General features: G+C 43.9%; 1 protein-coding gene across 3 annotated transcripts in view; it reads right to left on the reverse strand.

Annotated features, from left to right (window-relative positions):
• PCNX3 (pecanex 3) overlaps positions 1-19,049 on the reverse strand; it is a 707,803-nt gene that overhangs the window by 263,110 nt on the left and 425,644 nt on the right. For all 3 annotated transcript variants that reach the window (XM_069207883.1, XM_069207884.1, XM_069207882.1), the window contains 5 exons: positions 11,705-11,813; positions 9,406-9,535; positions 8,977-9,035; positions 5,607-5,822; positions 2,780-3,033 (listed from right to left, as the gene is read on the reverse strand). In XM_069207883.1, coding sequence (XP_069063984.1) covers positions 2,780-3,033; positions 5,607-5,822; positions 8,977-9,035; positions 9,406-9,535; positions 11,705-11,813 — 768 coding nt within the window. The remainder of the gene's footprint in view (positions 1-2,779; positions 3,034-5,606; positions 5,823-8,976; positions 9,036-9,405; positions 9,536-11,704; positions 11,814-19,049) is intronic.

Here is a 19,049-nt window from a genome sequence, read left to right on the forward strand (position 1 = left end):
CTGTTGGCTCTAGGACTTTGAGCACTTTATCACTACTGACCAGTGCTAAAGTGCAGGTGCTCTCCCATCTAAAGTTGGTATGATTGGGTTATACCTATTTGGTATATTTAATTTACCTATAAGTCCCTTGTACAAGTGGTATCTCTATACCCAGGGCCTGTAAATTAAATACTACTAGTGGGCCTGCAGCGCTGCTTGCGCCACCCACTGAAGTAGACTTTCAAAACTGTCTCAGGCCTGCTAGCACAGGGCCTGTGTGCGCAGTTTTCTGCCACAGGGACCTGGCATCTAAACTTACTTGCCAGGCCCAGAACTCCCCTTTTACTACATGTAAGTCACCCCTAAGGTACGCCCTAGCTAACCCTATGGGCAGGGTGCCATGTATGTAGGAAGGCAGGACATGTGCCAAGTTGCGTGGCCTGTCCTGGTAGTGACAAACAGCCTAACTGGTGTCTCACTGCTGTGAGTGCTGCCTTCTCATAGGATTGCATTAGAAATGCCCTGCCTTATGTGTAAGGGGTATTGTCTTATTTATGAGGGGTAGCGTAGGCGTGTTTGGTATGGTTGTGATGGTGATAATAAATGCTGCTTACTGGTGTGGGTGTATTTTTTATTACTATCACAGACATGCCACTTCTAGAAAGTGTGCATTTATCTGTGCTTATGACTCTGGTGTTTTGCAGCTTGACTCCAATCCACGTCTGGGCAGAGTGACAGTTTGGGCTTTGTGCATACTTTTCAGACAGCCTGTACACAGGGGGGTGGAGGTGTCACAGAGGTGCATCTGCATACTGAATAGTCTTCCTGGGCTGAGAGAAGGGAGAGGTGGGGGACACCTACATTTGTAAAGACTGTGCCCTGGCCTCACACAATAGGGTCGTTAACCCCCCACTGATGTTTGGAGTCTGTGCTGAAAGGAGAGAGGGGGCACTCCCAGAACCAGTTGTAACTGGCTGGAACCTCCTCTCCCTACCGTTGTAAAACACTGTAAGAACTGACTATAAGTACAGGGGAATTTTCCCCACAATTTGGAGCCTCTTGGAATCATCTTGGAACTGGACACCAAAGGCTGAAAGGACTCACCAGGAACCGCCATGGACTGCTGCTGCTGTGCTGACCTGTGACCTGCCTGATCACTGTGAAGGACTTGCCACTTGCTGCCTTTCCCTTGTGCTGGCCTGTAGCTGGGCCCTCCACCTGAGGACCTTGCCTTAAGATTCTGCTCCCCAGGGGCAGGGTGCTGTGGCCCCTGACCCCTGCATCCATTTCTTCACGAGGGGTGCTTCTCCGTGGTTGCGGCTGCCATAGCGCTGATTGCAGCGTTCTTATGGAGCCTTGGGAGCTCGTAGGCTCCTTGCTGCATTGTGCCCCTTTAAATAAGATCACCGCAGCGGCCCGGGAAGCTGGAAGAACACTCATGCACCGCATCGGGTGCATGTGAGTGTCTGCTCGGGCCCCAGGAGGAGTCCGATCTTCTTGTGGCTTCACGGCAGGACCAGGGGAAGGCGCGGGGAGTGCCCCCTTCTCCCTGGCCTCTGCGTTAGGAGCAGGACGCTCCTTTTCTGCTGTTAGGAAAAACTGACATTATTGTGCCCCCCCCCCCCTTGGTGGAAGGGCCAGTGGAGGCCCGGGGGTGCCCCCAGAGATCGCGGGTCCCAGGAGGGGCCTGTCATTAAACCGGAGGGGGTGCGTGGTGCCCCCCTCCTGCCCTAAGTTGTTTTTGCTGGCTTTGGCCCCCCTTGTGAGGGCCGGTTGAGGCCCTGGGGGGGCCCCCAGCAATCACGGTCCCCGGAGGGACCTGTCTATAAAAGAGAGGAGGTGCATGTCGCCCTCTTCTGAGCCCAGAGTATAAGGGAGGCCCCCGTTTTGCGCATAGGAGCGCCGGGGGCCCCATTGTTCCCCTTCTAGGCACTGGAGGTGCCTTCCTCCAACCAGGTACTGTTTAAAGGACCAATATAGTTGCAATCCAAAGTTCTTTCTACAGACTTTTGTTTGATTCATATATTACCTACCTGCGTTTGATGTTTTTATATATGTGTATGCAAATGTTCCTTTTATGGACATGCTTGCTAATATGTTTTTCTAACTTGCCATATGTTTTCTAATGTTCCCACTATGGGCATTTTATGATATTCTTATGACAAGTAATGTGATGTAAGAACGTGTTTTCCTGACTACTGCTTATGTTGCAGAATACTGAGTAACCTGTGAGTTATGTGTGACTACTGCTAGGTTGCAGAGTAACTAATGTGTAACGTTTTGACAACTGCTAAGGTAGCAGGATAGTATTAATATGTGATGTTTGGTCTGATAATTGCCTTGTGTACAAAACAGTATATTTTCATATAATCTGGTGTTGTGTTTCCTTTGTGGTGGGGATATTGCGTCACATGTGTTGTGTGTGTTGTGCAAACGCTTTACACATTGCCTCCAGGTTAAGCCTGACTGCTCGTGCCAAGCTACCAAGGGGGTGAGCAGGGGTTATCTTGGACGTGTAACTCCCTTGCCCTGACTAGAGTGGGTAAGTTCTGCGTGGCTGAGGTGCATACCCTAGCCAACCAGAAACCCCATTTCTAACAGTCTGCTAATTTTGAATGGCAGAAAGCGTGATTCAAAACAATGATGGAAGACTACAAAATCAGTTTGAATTAAAACTTTGACCAAGTTTTTTTTAAGTAAGTGAATTAGATGCAACTACAGGTTTTGCCTTCTTATATTCTGATTTTCTTACCGACCAACACGTTTACAAACCAAACCCCACCAACCACAGTACCATTACCTTGACATAGTACGTGATGAGGATTTTACGCAGGTCAAACACTTGAAGCATAGATGCTGCATTGTTGTCGCTGATGCTGTATCCTTCCAGCACATACTTTGTAGCGGCCACCTCCCAAGCCAGCCAGCGCTGGCCAAAAGCAGCGTTGAAGGACAGCATATATGGCAGATGACCTGGTTCGCAACAACAACAGCCCTCGTCCTCTTCAACACCTTCTGTGATGGCTTCCACCTCTCGTTGCTGGCAGTACGTCCCTGTGAGGAGTAGGGTAGACTGCAGATGAGATGCAGAATTGGCGGAAGGCAGCACCTGACATCAATTTCATAACATTTGGCACATTGGAAGAGCTGCTGGGGAGAAGTTCCATGCATTGCAAGCGTCTCTTGATAGACATGATATTCTCATGTAAGCTGAAACATTTTTAAGTATTTTCTTATGCTTAAAACACTCAAAGTGGGTTCTCTTCCTTTCAATTTTCTGTTCACATCTTCACTCACTAGTTCTGTGACCAGGCAAACTCAGCCTTATACACTGTTCCCACTAATTTTCCAAGTCATCACCTTTATCACAATTTCTGAGCAGGCTTCCACTTAATTACACATAGATGGAGGCACTGAAGTGGATAATGATTAGAAAGCTCTTACTGCTTTTTTGCAAATTTGCCCTTTCTGCAGGATCACCCTGTTTTTTTTTTTTTTTGCTAAACTTTATTTTTCCTGGTTGTAGAACTCTTTGCACTTTGCCACTGCTAACCAGTGGAAACGTGTCTGTGCTACCCTTTTCCATATGATGAAATTGGTACACGTAATGGGTTACCTATAAGCCCCTACAATATGGTACAAAGTGCACCCCAGACCGGAAAGTTAAATGTCACTTGTGGACTGCAGCCCCCATTTTGGTATTCATTCAAGTGATAATGCAAACATGACTGCAGGCCTAACACGAATGGTCTAGCTGCTGCTGTTTTAAAACCGCAAATTTGACCTATCAAAATAACCCCTTCTGACAAAGTGAACACCTTCCTTTGAAATATTTATAAGTCACAACTAAGTAGATCATATGGTCAGAAGGCAGGGTGCATAATATTTAAAAGTATGGCATGTAGGAATTCAATGTTAAATAGGTCTATGCAGTTAAAAACATTCAAAAGACTAATTTCAATGAGGCAATGCTGGCTGTTCCATAAGAAAAAACAGGCTTACATTATCACGTTTAATAATACTAATTTCAGCTTGGAAGCAGCTACGAACATTTCAAAGACTTAATAGTTATTCAAAATACAGTGTAATGGTAGAATCGATCTCAGTATAAAATTAAGACTTGATTAACTTCAAAGAGGTCGTACCTGTCACAAGCAGGTGTAGCTAACACCAACGTCTGGCTCCTGTGTTGTCACCTCCCAGCTAGGCAGGTTCCAAACACAATGGGCCTCTTTTAGTATTGGTGTCAAATCCTGCTTAAATGTGCCTAAACCTGCTCAAAAGATCTGCGTGCGTTTTACATATAGCACCTAGGTCACACTTCAAAAGGCAAGGACAAAATGCCAAAACAATTCGGTGTATCCACCGTCTTGTTGGAAAACTCAGCCTTGTTCTACCAGACGTCTCACTATGAGTTTGTTGTAGGTACAGGACCTGCCTCAAACGGCATTTTAGTGTTAGATGTAGGAAGACAATAGGATTACCACAGAACACTGCCTAAACACACTCTCAGCCCTCAGAGCCCACGTTTAGTGTGGCTGAAGAGGTTTGCCATCATGAAAATGGCCAAAGTGGGTAGAGTTAGCCCCTGAAACCTTCACACCATTGGTTAAGGCACGCCCAGTTGTCATTCCCACCCATTAGCTTGTGACAGGCATAAACGTGGCATCCTAAAACACTCCCTTCTGTTGTACCCAGAAAAAAGGAGAGGACTTAAAGGGTCATAAGGATGACTTTCTGTCCAAGCAAGCTACAACTAGGCTTTCCTGCAACCGCCCAGCTGATCAGTGACAAATGGATTCAGACTGGACTGTGCATGACACGTCAGTCTCTAAATGACTCTCCTAAGGTTCGTGGGCTTTAGAAGTATACCCCTGTGATGGATTGGTACTTAAAGGACTAAAGCCAGAAGGTAAAATATTTCGCCAAGTAAAAACCTGGTTGGTGTATCTGACCTGTGCTACATTGCAGTGAGCATCAGTTGCACCATGGTCCTGCTCTACTGTGAACACCAAGTATGATTGGCATTTTGTTCTTTTTGGCATTATTTTTTACATAAAACTTTAAAAATTAATGTTTCCTGTTCCTCCTTATTGGATTTTTGTCATTTTGATTATTTAATTTTACACTATGTTTGTAATTTGTTTTGGGAATTTTGGTGTTCTGTGTTTTGGCCTTGTTGTTTTGTTAGTGTATAAATACTTTACACATTGTTACTAAGTTAAGACTTTCTGCACTGTACCATAGTGACCTCAGATTTATTTGCTGACTTAAGTGGGTGACTCTGACAAGGACTGTGATTATTGGAGGTGGATACTTTCCACCGTTAACTAATAACTCAATTTCTTAAACTACTGCAGCAATATCAGATCAATATCATGGTCCCTGTAAGGAGCTTACAGGTTCATCAAAGCAGGATCAGACTGTGGAGTCTGCAGGGTTGCAAGCTTACTGCTTAAAAGCTGGCCAAAATCTAGTAGGTCAGTCATTCCCCACTACCAGGGGAATGTGCAAAAAGAAAATGTGAGAATTCAGGAGCAGAGGCAAACAATTAAGATGCAAGGATAATCAGAGCCCAATACTGCTACATCAATAACAGAATTCTCAGAATAAGGAATGAGTCTGACCTCTGAATTCCAATCCACGAAGCTGAAACGTGACCAGCCCATTGCCTATCTCGATGATGTGTACCAAGGCGTTCAAGTAATCAGAGGCCAAGATAAAACAGTCACCAGTTGCATAGTTGCCCCAGCGCCCGAGGAGCAGATCCCCACAAAGTGTGTGCTGCAGAGATCGTGTCAAGTGCTCATAGAAGATAGAGTTCAGGTTGTTGTCATCTGCACCTGCAGGTGAAATGGAAAGACAAAGTATTAGTGTGTTCTCATATTTTGCAGTAACAGCCCACACTAATGCCCTAACCCCAAGTAACCACCTACTACTTCTAAATCACCATCATACAACTCTTACATACTGCCCCTCTCCTGTCAACCTGTCCTGCTAAGCTATAAATTGATTTATGCAGAAGTACATTGTCTAAAGACAAAGCAAGGGCTCAAAACCATTAAAACAGATGAAGGCAATGGTTTGACAAAACATCCATGTCTGGTCTACCCTCACCAAACCCAAGACAGTTTCAAGGATTAAACCAGAAGACAGAATAAAATGTAATATTAAATGACCAAATACAAGATGTAGGCAAATTATGCTTGTGCTGAGCAAACATACCATAAAATAAAGGGAATAAGGACTCAAGGCTATTGTTTACAGAAAATGGACCAGAAAAAAGAATGGAAATACCTAAGCTAAATTTAAAGGGTAGATAACATTACACATGATGGATGAGGTGTGTGTCTCTCTGTATGTCTTACTATAGGTGGACGAGGCTCAGGGGTTATATGTTTTTTATACAGTGGCCTTAATCTATAATCAAACCATCTAGAGCAATAATGGATTTGGACACCCTGGGGGTATTAAAAAAATGTGTATATTGAGCACCATTCTCTTTGGGATTTCAAGTGGCTAGATCAGGATATCAGCAAGATACATGTAACTGTTAACAAGACTTTAAACAATTACTATCTGCCAAGCTTAGTAAGCCACAACTTTAGACTTGCAACCTGTAAGGTAACTTCAACAGAAAGGACAGGCCTGTTTCAACATTTCATTTTAGAATTACCGTGCACTATATCCTGCTGTGTCAAAACAGTCATCGTTAAAGTCTGCAATCTTGAAAAGCCATTACATATTACACTTGCTTAGATAAAATTCTAGGATAAATGTTCAAAGAGCACCAGAAGCTGCTGAACAATTTCCAGGAAAATCAGGAAAATGAACATGGAAGAAGGGCTTCCACTGAAACCACTGGCAGAATTAGTAAATAACTTTTATGACCGAATCTACTATGTAACCTTAATGCTTGGACACTTAACAGGAATTGCTCCTATCCTTGTTTGCTGGCAAAATGTAAATACATCCTGCCTAGTCAAGCATTAACAAGACTCAAATCTTCTTATTATTTTAAAAAAGACTCAAGTTCAAATATTATCACAGCCTAACTAAAGAAGAGAAGTGGAGCACATTTAACTGTTATAACAAAGGATTCAAAACTTTGTATCCAAGACTAACTCTGACAAAGGGGGACGTAGTGTGTGATGTGGATGAAGCAATCAAAATTTGTCTATCTATTCAAGTAGATAAGAAAAACTCAAGAATGGCAAAATGTGACATGCAACACACTTTTTCAGTTACAATGCATCCAAGCAGCTGTCGATTTGCCTTACTGTTAAACAGATAGGCTTGTGCTTTCCAATTAAAAGTGTTAAAACACCCCAAACAGGATACAAAATGCCCCATGTTTATATGGCACTAATAAGGCAAACAGTTGTTGCAACCCACGTCACTTTTGACCAAGAGCATATGCTGCTAATTCAATAATTAAACCTCTACACATCTTTTCCAAAGCAACACAGGCCTAGTTTTCAGTGTGTTAATGTCTCCAAGACACTGGGAACATAAAAGCTACTTTGCCAATGCACTTCAGCTACAATGCATTTTCAGAACTGGAACCTACTAACTCAGGGCTTGCGGATGCCACTACACAACACACCAGAGTACAGACCAGTCTTTCTACAACTTGGTGCCAAAACCAGCACCTCTTTAATCAAAGATAGGCAGACAATAAGGGCTGGTTGATCTTTATAGGATTCTCAGGTAAATATCTGAATATAAGAAACATTACTGAAAGGTTTGTCAACACAGTGACAGGGAAGCTGGGATGCTTGTCCATGTTAGGTGTGGTACAGCGGTTATTCAGGATACAGAATTATGGAGTTTGTAATCAGACTAGAATGTAAATATCACAAGCTCAAAAAGCTAGAATTTTCATCCTTGATGGTTCAATGAGTCCATCACTCCACATACCAACAACTATCAATGCAGTGTTACATCTATGTAAATATATCCTCAAGCAACTTCACCCTCTTAAGCATATACAATCAGTATAAATATAACATTAGGACATTACAACAATGATTCAATTACACCTAAACTGGACTACTGTAATGTCCCACTTGAAGGAATTACCTCCTCAATCATATAAATACTTTATATACTCCAAACTTTCAGAGTGGCAATTGCATGAAAATGTGCTTGTGCTTTCAATTCTAGTTCTGATCCACAAATCTATACATGGCAAAGTTCCTAAATAGCAGACTGATCTCATCACCACCACACAAGACAGCACAACCAATATGGACTTCTTCCATTAATTCGACTGGTCGTCCAGCTCACTGATCATCTCCCTCTTTGCACGTTGAATAAGGTACTGGGTCCTGTGGAATCCTTCCTCAAATTCTTACTCCGCACTAGCTACTCTTTCAAAAAACAGAATACCTAATTTTACAAATGTTGTTTTGTCTAATGAGGCTCTTACACCCACCTTGTCCTGCAGCTCGCTTTTACATTTACTTGATGCTTTGGGAAAGCAATGTAACAAATTCTTAAACTATATCAAATAAATCACTGGACATAGATGAGAGATGTTTATTTGATTATTGTCTAAATCACCTAAGTGCTTTGCCAAATGTATAAACTTTACACTTCATAAGACTTTCACAAATATTTCTCTTTCAAAAAGCTTTAGCTGAAGGTCCACACCACCCCCAAAAACAGTTGTATACTAGCAAACTCTCCCAATAAAGGAGGGTTTTTGCTGAGATTTGTTTCCTCCACAAAATATTTTTGCTGGATTTTTTTCCTCTAAGCTTTCACAAACATTGCAGAGCTTGCACAATTTTGAAAAGCAACCAGGACGTTTGCAGGGGAAAATCTTCACAACTTTGCATTGCTGTAGTAAGATTTGCATTGATGCACAGGGAGCGATTAAACCATGGTCCATGTTTTACAAGAGATTCAAGAATGCTACAAAAAGCCGGGGGGGGGGGGGGGGGGGGGGGGGGGAGGATATGCCATGGCACTTATGCAGAGTGGAGAACATACCTGGGTTACGGTCCAGTTGAGTAGCCAGTCTAGTGTTGGAGTGATCAACCCTTTTAGTGCTGCCGGAGGGAAAAACATTCAGATCTGGTTAAAGAGTGGATTCAGCAAATGTGTTTGTACATGATCATTCTGGACTTCCATTGTGGTTAATAGTATAACTCTCCACCTGTGTTACCTTGTTTCTTTCTCAGAACATAATAGTAGTATTCCACAGACATGAAGAACGGAATCAAAATCTGAGGAAGCCACATTTCGATAAAAAATCTCCATTACCCACAGTGGACCAAAGCAACTCTGTGGGCCTTTGGCTGGTAGACAGATAGCAAGTATGAGCCGGCAGATGATGTCTATTTTACAACATTAACTGTCTTCTAAAACATCTCCCACTCTCTAAATACAGGACCTGCCGGTCCAGCATTGGACACTTACTTGTAGTCTCGCTCCCAAAATTTGACAGGTCGGGCGTATGAGGTGATGAACACAGCACTGCCCAGGAGTGGGTTCAGAGGGGTGGAGAAGAGGGCGGACAGCACCGCCTGGACAAACAGCATGGCAGAGTCTGATGGGGAGCAAAAGTCAAGGAATACAATCCACAATCCCCAACGAGAAAGAAACAATGTTGTAAAAAGGTCTGTCATACACAAAACACTGCCAATGTAATTGCCTACTCTTCACATAAAGGCTGAACAAAGGAATCTACCTTTGCACTGCCAATAATAGTTCTCCTTTGTATTTATATCACATCTCGATAGTTTTGATGCTGTAGGTCTTTTGCAGCAGAGGGTGGAAAATAAGGTGTTGCTACTACAATGGTACACATATTTTGACTCTGGCAGAAAAACTAATGCACTATATGTACATGGTTGTGAGCTGCTGCATGATGCATAGCAATTTAAGAGCCATTCCATTCAGTGCTTCACAAAAACGAAAAAAAAAAAAAATAGTAGTATAAACTTTTCAGGAAAGGGACTGCAAAGGTTGTTTACTTTCCACAAACGTGTACAAGAATGAACATAAAAATTTATCGACAACTATGGACTGGGACTGCAAGATGGTGCTGATGATGGGCCTTCATCCCAAAATCACTGATGTGGATACTCGGCTTTGCCATGCCTACCAATTTGTTGATAAGCAGATGTTTTGTCATGCAATGTCCTCATTCACTATTGTGGAAACGTGATGTACTACTGCCCTTCCGATTTGTATTTCTGTTTGTAATGGCCATCTGCTTATGCCCCTTTTGTTACACTCATAAGCAAAATAGTAGAGCTGCCTAGTTTTTAGCAGTTAAACCACTGAGGCTAAAGAAGCAACCAAATGGATGTGGGAACAGCAAGTTATTTATTTCTCTGCCAGAAGGCTAAAGACTAAGAACAAAAACATAAAAATAACTTAAAGCTTCCCTAAAAGGCTAAGACAGACTTCAGTTTTCGTTGTCTTCTAATCATTCAGTGCTTTACAACACAGCATTTGAATGAACCTGGTGCAAAACTGAGACTGCCGGGACAAACTCATTTACATCAGTGTAAACTACTCATACTGGCCACGAATGCCAGATCCTCACTGACAGCAAAGCATTTGTCGCATGGCCCAACAGTGACATCTCTTCACAACGCCTAACAGTATAAGAATCTGACACTCCTTGGTACAGCACCCTCCATACACTGTCCCCACTGGTAGCTCCTCACAGTTCTCAACAATCCAAGCTCCTTGTGATGGCCACCAGTGCAGATGATTCAAACTTCCTGCAAATACAAGCTCTTCTCACTGTCCACCAGTAATAAAATCTCATACATATCTAAACCACACATTTTCTAGTGTGCATTAATCCTGCACTAGAATGCAATTTGAGGATATGATTTTTCTTACGCAAAAATGTTTGTCATACTCCTGACTTCCTTTTTTCTCATCTCTGCTTTCTGTAATGCGACCCATCGCACTGTTTTTTTAAGTACAGCAATTCTTCCAATCTGTGCCTCTAATCCTACTACAGGCACCCCACTCTTCAGCCATTCTCTACACTCTAATATGCTGCTTCATTTGCGTTCTTGCTTGTGCTGTCTATTGTGCTCCCATTCTTTTCTTTGCTCCTGTTTTTTTTGTCTCCTTCATTGGTCATCTCCCGCTCTTTCATCCTCTTCTCTCTCCATCCTCTATTTCTTCTAAGGCAGTGCCGTCCCATCTAGGGTCCCTCATCTGCCCTGCCTATATGTTCAACTAGTCGCAGGGAAGTCTGTGCCTCTTGTTACCAGCCAAAACTCTAGTCAGGGATGAGAGGAGTGGATTTGTCAAGGCCATGCCACAGCTACCTGCATGTCCCGGATATGTTCCATTGGAAGCAGTGTCTTAGGAAGGAATGTGGGTGTAGTGACTCTTCATTCATGCTGTCATTTAGGGTTTTACCTTGTTTGAACTATTACTTACAAACTTCGCACTGCCTTACTAAGTGTTCTTATAGTGAGAACAGAAGATATGGTGAGCACGTCCATGATTCACAGTCCTAATCATTAATGCTGCAAAATCCTCATCCTCTAATGCAAGATCAACATTTATTGTATTTGTGATGATTACTTAGTATCTACACCCTCCATAAGTTTCAAAACAGTCCCCTAACCCCACACCCATTACTTATGCAAACCACACCTTCAGCTCCCTCTTCCCAGGAGGTGACAATACCAAGGAAAATAAAACAATGTCACATGTGCTGAAAACTAACACAAAAGGATACGAGGGACAGCAAAAGGCTGAGCGAAGGCATGAAATGCTGAACCCCAGGTGATTTGCCAGGGTGCAATATAGGTAAGGACAAAGCGCAGCTTGTATAGTAAGTCCCAGAGCTGTAGGAAGAAGAAAATACATTCATGAATTCATAGAATTGGGACCAAATGCGTTTTGTCTGGCCCCCCTCACAATATGAATCTCTGTTCGTACATTGCATCAGACAACAAATTAAATTAAACAAGATAGGCAGATAAACAGTACATTTATTAAGGTAATCAACAAAACTTGTTATTTGTAATTAGTAAGGGTGGGCGATAAGCTCCGCTAGCAGAGTTTGCAGAGTCTTGGCCACTCCGCGTTACACATGTAATGTAGAGTTCCAACCAAATTACACAGAACGCTGCATGGCGGAGTTTCTTTTCGAGCGCGTCTCACCAATGTTAAATTGGCGAATTATAATTCCCATCCCCCAGTGTGATTTTCAGGTGCTAGGAACACACCCAGCGCGATACTTTGTGGTAGTGATGATAGCAGTATTGGAAGTCAAACTGTTTGTATTACTGATATCGGTGGTAACCATTTGTGGTGGTATTGACAAGTATGGTGGTATCGAAGTTATTATTAGTGATACTGGTGTTAGTTGTAATGGAGGCGGTATTGAAGTTATTGGTTTATCTGGCACCGATAGCAGTGTGTTATGTAGGCAGTAATGGTGGTGGGGTACAGGAGTGGTATTAGTGGTGATATTGGTATTGCGGTGGTGAAATCTGTGATCCTGGTAGTGAAGACATTGACAATGGTGGTACCAGTGGAAATAGTGGTATTAACGGTGGCGGTATTGATAGTAGTGTGCAACTGATGGGGATATTGGTGGATGTATTTGTTTTATTGATATAGGGTTGTGTAATGATGGTGGTGTGAGGTACTGGGGTGGTGGTCGTATGGGACTGAGGCACTGGTGATATTGGTATTGTGGTTATGAAATTGGTGATGGTATGGGTGGTGTGGTATTGGTTTTGGGGTGATTGCTGGAAGTATGGTCGATGTCTATTGGTGTTTGAGGTATTGGTTTGGTGGGGAATGGGTGCTGATGGAGGTGGTATTGGTGGTAAGGTGATACTGGTAGCAGCAGTACCATTAGTGAAGGAGGTATGGTTGGAGATGGTGGTGTGTTATTGGTCTTAATGGTATTGGTTTTATTGGTACTGGAGTATGGATGGTGGCAGTGTGGGATTGGAGAGGGTGCTATTGGTGGTACCATTAGTCGAGGTAGTACTGTTATTCGTGATGATGGAATTGGAGGCATTTCTGGAGCTGTGGTATTGGTAACTATGGTGGCATTAGTTGTTGGTAAATCTGGTATTGTGGTGGTACAACTTCTGGTAGTACTGGGTTTATTGATATTGGTGGAGGCTTTAATGCAGACACTGTTGGTGCTCTAGTAATGTGGGACTGGTTGTATTGGTTGTGCTTCTGCTGTGTTGGTGATGGCATCCAATGTGTTACTAGAGGATTTGTATAGGTGGTTGCGTTTTTATGGCTTTATTGGTCTAGATGAAACTGGTGGTTGTGGTATTAGTACTGTTTGTGGTGACATCAGTGGTTATACTGGTAATGTGTGTGAGTATTAGTGATACTGCTAGTGGTGGAATTGGCAGTGGTGAGATACTTGTGTCAAAGGTATTGGTGGCGTCTGTGCTAACGAAGTGGTACTTGTGGTTTTGTGATGGTTGTACTGGTGTTAATGCTGGTGATATTGGTGATTGTAAAGGAATTGGCAGCAGAGTAGATTGCATTAGTAGTGTTATGGATGGTTGTTTGATTTTTGTTAGTGGTGTGGGGCTAGTATTGTGGCGGTGGAATACGTCATGGTATTAATATTGCATTTGGCAGTAACAGTGCTTTTGGTGCTGAAATGAATGCTGCAGAAGTGTGATGATTCTGTTGTATGGAGTATTGGTGGTGTTACTATTGGTGGTATGGCTGAGGTGTTAGTATGGGATGGGTGATATTGTTATTGTGGTGATGCCACTGGTAGTGCTGGTATCAATTACCATGGTGGCATCTATAGCTGTTGTGGTGAGTTCTTGGTGGTAGTGGTGGTGCTGATGAGGACGGTATTGATGTATTTCACATTTGTGGTTTGGCATTTCTCGAGTGAAAATGGTGTTGTGGTACTGGTGGTGTGGGTTATTGGTACTGGTGTTAGTGGTGGCAGCATGCAATTGGAGGTGCCGACATTGGTGTTGGTGGTATTGCTGTGATATTAGTGGTGATTCTGGAGAAGGTATTGAGGTAGTGGTGGTGTGTGGCATTGGCAGTGGTGTTACTGCTATTGGCAGAGTTGAAATTGGTAGTGGTAAGGGATATATAGGTACTGGTGTAGTTAGTATTGGTGGGTTTGATATTGGTGATGTGGGACATCACTGGAAGGTGGTAGGGTTGGATTAATGGTGCTACTGTCTGATAATGGCATTGTTTAGGTGGTGCTTGTGGTATTGGCAATGGCATCCGTGGTGGTGGTATTGGCATAGGTATTTCTATTAGTGGACATGGTGTTAGCACTGTTGTGGTAATGATGGTGGTGCCGGTGGTTGTGGTATTGCAGGGTACTGTTGTGATAGCGCTGGTCCTAAGGGTGCCACTGCTTGTGGGAATAGTGGTAGTGGAGGAACTGGTGTTAGTGTAGGTAGGAGTGGCTGTGTGTGGTATAAGCAGTGCTGCTGTATTGGTAAGTACACGTGGCACTAACAAGTGTTGCTTTCTGTGTTAACACATGCATGAGATAAATAGCTGAATGCAACAAAAAAGGTGCTTTTCGAGTTGTGTGCAGTATTGGTGGCCATATGGCTCTGCTGATGATGGTGCTAGTGGCAGCAATGGTGATGGTAGTGTAGGATTGGTGAGATTGTTAGTGGTATTTTGGTGGTGGTACAGGTACCGGATCCAGTTACAATATTAGTAATGGTATTGGGGATGGTTTTAGTGGTGCGCATATTCGTAGTGGAGGTGCTGTATTGCTGTTGGCTAGAATGCTGATGGCATTGAGGAGGGTTTTGGTGTAGGTGATATTGGTTGTGGTGTGGTATTGACTGTGACGTGTGTAGGAAACTGGACTTATCTTCGCAGATGTCGCACTTTTTGCCTCCATTGAACTACTGGATGCTGGTTCTGGACTCTTGCAGTGCACTGAAGCCTACTAACCAGGCTCCAGTGCCAGCGTTCTTTCCCCTAAAAATGAAATACTCAATTGTAACCCAATTGGTAAGGACTTCAGCACCCCATAAGTCCCTAGTAGATGGCACCCCTGGTAGCTAGGGCATGAGTACTAAAGAGGGTCCCCATGGGCTGCAGCATGTTTTATGCCACCTTAAAGGACCCACACTAAAACACAAGTAGACTGCCATCGTAGAATGCATGAAATGGTTTAAATCAATCAGAATTTACAACATTGAACACACCCTATATGTGTAATGCCCAAATACACTGCATGCCTTATATGTAAGTCACCCCACAGCAGGTCTTAAGAGCCCTGAGGCAGTGTGCATTATAAAACATGTAAGGGCATATATGCATGAGCAGGTATGCCCCTGTGATGTATAATTCTATATTCAAGAGAACAGGGAAGCCATCTTAAGGTATGCACTGAGCACTCATCATTACGAGTTACCCAAATACATAATGGCTTCATTGAATCCTATGGTGTTTAGTTTCAAACACTTTGTCTTAATAAATCCATACTGATGCCAGTATTGGATTTATTATGACATGCACCAAGGAGGCACCTTAATGGTGCCCCCTGAAACTTACTAGTCTTCTAGTGTGCTGGTTGACTGGTACCAGTCTGCCACCACAGACAACTTTCTGACCACCAGAAGGTGAGAGGCTGCGCTCTTAGATGCCAGAAACAATGCCTGCTCTGGAGGAGGGTTGTAGGAAACTGGTTATCTATGTAGTGTGCCAATGTAGGGGCACACTATGCAGTTAGTACAGATGACCTTTGTTAGTAAAGGCTATGAGTAATAACCCCAAATGCTCTTTTGTTGTAGTGTGAGCTCACGTGCTATGCATATTCTGCCATCTAGTGTTGGGCTCGGAGTGTTACAGGCTGCAGAAGGGACTGTGGGATCAATCCGGCCAAACCCAAGGGGGGCTCTGCTCTAGCGGGTCTCTAGACTTCAATGGCACCACTGCATTACTTGGATTAAGACTTAAGGTCCCGGGTTCAGAGGCGATTTTTGGTGTCGGTTCGCGGCAGTAAGAGGTTCACTCCTATTGTTGACCTGGTGAAGAGCTGAAAACAGGACAGCAGGGCTACTTTCGAATCCAGATGTCCCCGGACGGTAGGTCTGTCCGGATTGGACCACCAACAAGCCTTGATTGCTGCAAGGGGTCCGATAACCCGCTCAGCATCTCAGGACTTCGGTGAAGCTCCAAACAATCTTCTCCTGGTGTGTTCCCTCGTTGGGCCCAATGGCCAACGGGGCAGAGTACCAGACTTTGTGAGAAGTGTCTGCATATGCAGGGAAGCAGCTCCTCTGCTCCAAGTAGATCTTTTCTGGTTGTTGAGGCGCAGGGCAGTCCTCCAAGGGCTTGGTAAGGTTGTCCAGCTCTTTAAGTGGCATCGGAAGGGCTTGTAATTTTCACAAGTGATCAGAAACAAGTTATATTATAAATTGTGATTTGTCAGAGAACACTCTTCAATGCAATTATATCTATCTATCTATCTATCTATCTATCTATAATAATTTCTTGTAAGAGATTATTTTGCTAGAAGTGTAAATATCTGCGACTGTCAAAGTGCAAGCAGCCTGGCAGGTTTTGGCGCCAGTCTTTGGTGCAGGTCTTCAGTTCTCCCTTTCTTGGTCCTTTTTCTTTCTTCCTCGGTTCTCAGTAGTCAACCTCTTGACTTGAACTGTTTTCCTTGTGTCAAGGGGCCACCAAAATACAAAATTTGGGAAGTTACAAGGAGTGTAATGTAGTAGCCAACGGGCTACTTACCTCTGGGGTCACTACACTGCTTATTTGACCACTTGGGCATAACCCTGTCCCAGAGTTCCTAATTTCACCACACACAAGATGGTGGAATTCTCCTTTTTGTGTTCACTTCAGGTAGCCCACCCTAGGAGTGACTGTTGAAAATGTAACATGCCTCCTGTCTTTTTAATGTCCCATCTGTCCTGGTGCTAAATGGGCTTCAGGGCAGGGGGTGCCATTCTCCAGGTTTGGAGAAAGCTGGGCCATGTCATGCTTTCAAACATGGGCTGCACCATGTCACGCAGCCTATGATGGTAGTGTGTGTAATTTGTGTATGAGTCCCTTAGGGTGGCATAAGACACACTGCAGCGCTTAGGGACCCTCTTTAGTACCCATGCTATAGGTATCAGGGGTACCATTTACTAGACTTACAGGAGGTGTTAAAGTCCATGCCAATTGAGTTTCAATGCGGCAATGTCTTGTTTTAGGGAAAGAGCACTGGCACAGAGGTTTAGTTAGGAGGCATGTGTGCACTGTCAGAGTCGAAAACCAGCATCTAGTAGTTCTACTGGGGACAAAAAGTGGGGGGACATCTGCAAAGAAGTCCAGTTTTCTACAAAGGTGTTATCACCTCATCCAGGAGGATGGCTAGTAGATCAGCATATCCGGACTAGAGGCTTCAAAGCCTCTGCTACCCTTTGATATAAGACTCTGGTTTCCCACAGACCTGGGGAATGCCAACCCCTGCCCTAAGGCCCATTTGGAAAACAGGACAAGTGGGAAATTGGCTATGCAACAGGCGTGTTGCAAACTCCAGGATACTTACACCCCTAAGGTGGGCTGCCTGATGTGCTCCTCGAAGGAAGGGTTCCACCATCTTGTTTTTAGTGGAATTAGGAACTCTGGGACAGGGTTATAGGCACTCTCCAGAGGAAGTGGTCATCTGGGGGTGTAGTAAACCCAGGGGTAAGTAGCTCATTGGCTATTACCCTTCACTCCCCATAACGTCCCTAGATTCAGTATTTAGGTGGCCTCCTCACACTAGGAACTTAAATTTGTCTTGCTACAGGAAGAAGGACAAAGAAGAGCCGACTAGCGCAAGAACTGTGGAATAGCTGTGGGTGGACTTTGGCACTAAACCCTGCCTAGCTGCTCCTGTCCTGACAATTGCAAGGACCCGACTCGTCCCACAACTGTGCCTCCCTCCCAATGCCTCTGAGGCCTGCAAGCACTTTGACAATCAGTCAGCATCTCCCTTGGAGCGGAAAAGCCACTTCCCTGCACCCACAGGCACCAACCAAGACTTGCTTGTTCCTCGTTTTTGCTGCCCATCAGGTCCGCCGAGGGAGCCATTTGCCAGGAGGAGGATCCCAAGTATCTGAGAGTGCAACCCTGTCAAGCTACCCAGTCTTCGAGATGCTGAGCCTGCCCAGAGCCTCGCTGCACCAATAGCCGGGGTACCACTGCCAGATGCAAGTATCAAGGCTTGTTTGTCTTCAGTTTGAACACTACCACTGCCAAAACCTACCTACACGACGTGGGACTTCGAGAACGGCCAGCTCCACACCAGAAGTCATCTTGCTGTGTTTCTTTACTCTCTTCTGTAGGTACTTCAGAACTGTGAGAGCCTCAAGCTTGCTGACCCTCCTAACAAAACACCTATGCAGCAGAGCCCCCCTCTCCCCCCAGCCAGAGTCCATTGAAACAGACGGTGTCTCTGTGGTCTTGAGACCCTCAAAAGCCTATGCCCCCACCATGGGTTGTGCCAGACTGGTCCCCACTTGCAGCGTTTTTCCTACAGGTACTTTTCCCATTGACTTCAATGTGTAGCGATCAAGACTACCACAGCTGAAGTCCCTCTGCACCGAGACACACCAAGGCAGGTAAACATGAACTGCTGGTGCTTTGTTGGACCTTTTTGGACCCTACTTACCTTAAGTCCAGATGAAGAGTCCGGTAAGTCGTTTGCAAGAGACCCCATGCATTGCATGTTTTGCCTAAAGGATAACGTTAGCTCATTCAGGGCTAATGCCTCAAATCTGACAGCTGTATTTACTGTACCTTTAAAAATCGCTACCTCAAAAAGTAATCACTCGATCTTGAAGATCTTGGTGCCTAAATTAATATAAAAATCTTTTTTTATTTTTCTAAATTGATCTTGATTTTCTTCTTCAGTGTGGTTCTCATTTATTGACTGTGTTCAACAAATGCTTAACACTACCCTCTGATAAGCCTGAACTGCTCACCCACACTAACACAAAGTGCATTTGGGATTATTAATTTAAGCCCTGCAAACCAACAAGGGTTGAATGGACTATATGAATGGTGTGCCCGTACATTTCTACACTACATAGATAGCCAGCTTCCTACAGAGT

This window comes from Pleurodeles waltl, chromosome 9, assembly GCF_031143425.1.
Source record: "Pleurodeles waltl isolate 20211129_DDA chromosome 9, aPleWal1.hap1.20221129, whole genome shotgun sequence".
In the NCBI taxonomy this organism is placed as follows: Eukaryota; Metazoa; Chordata; class Amphibia; order Caudata; family Salamandridae; genus Pleurodeles; species Pleurodeles waltl.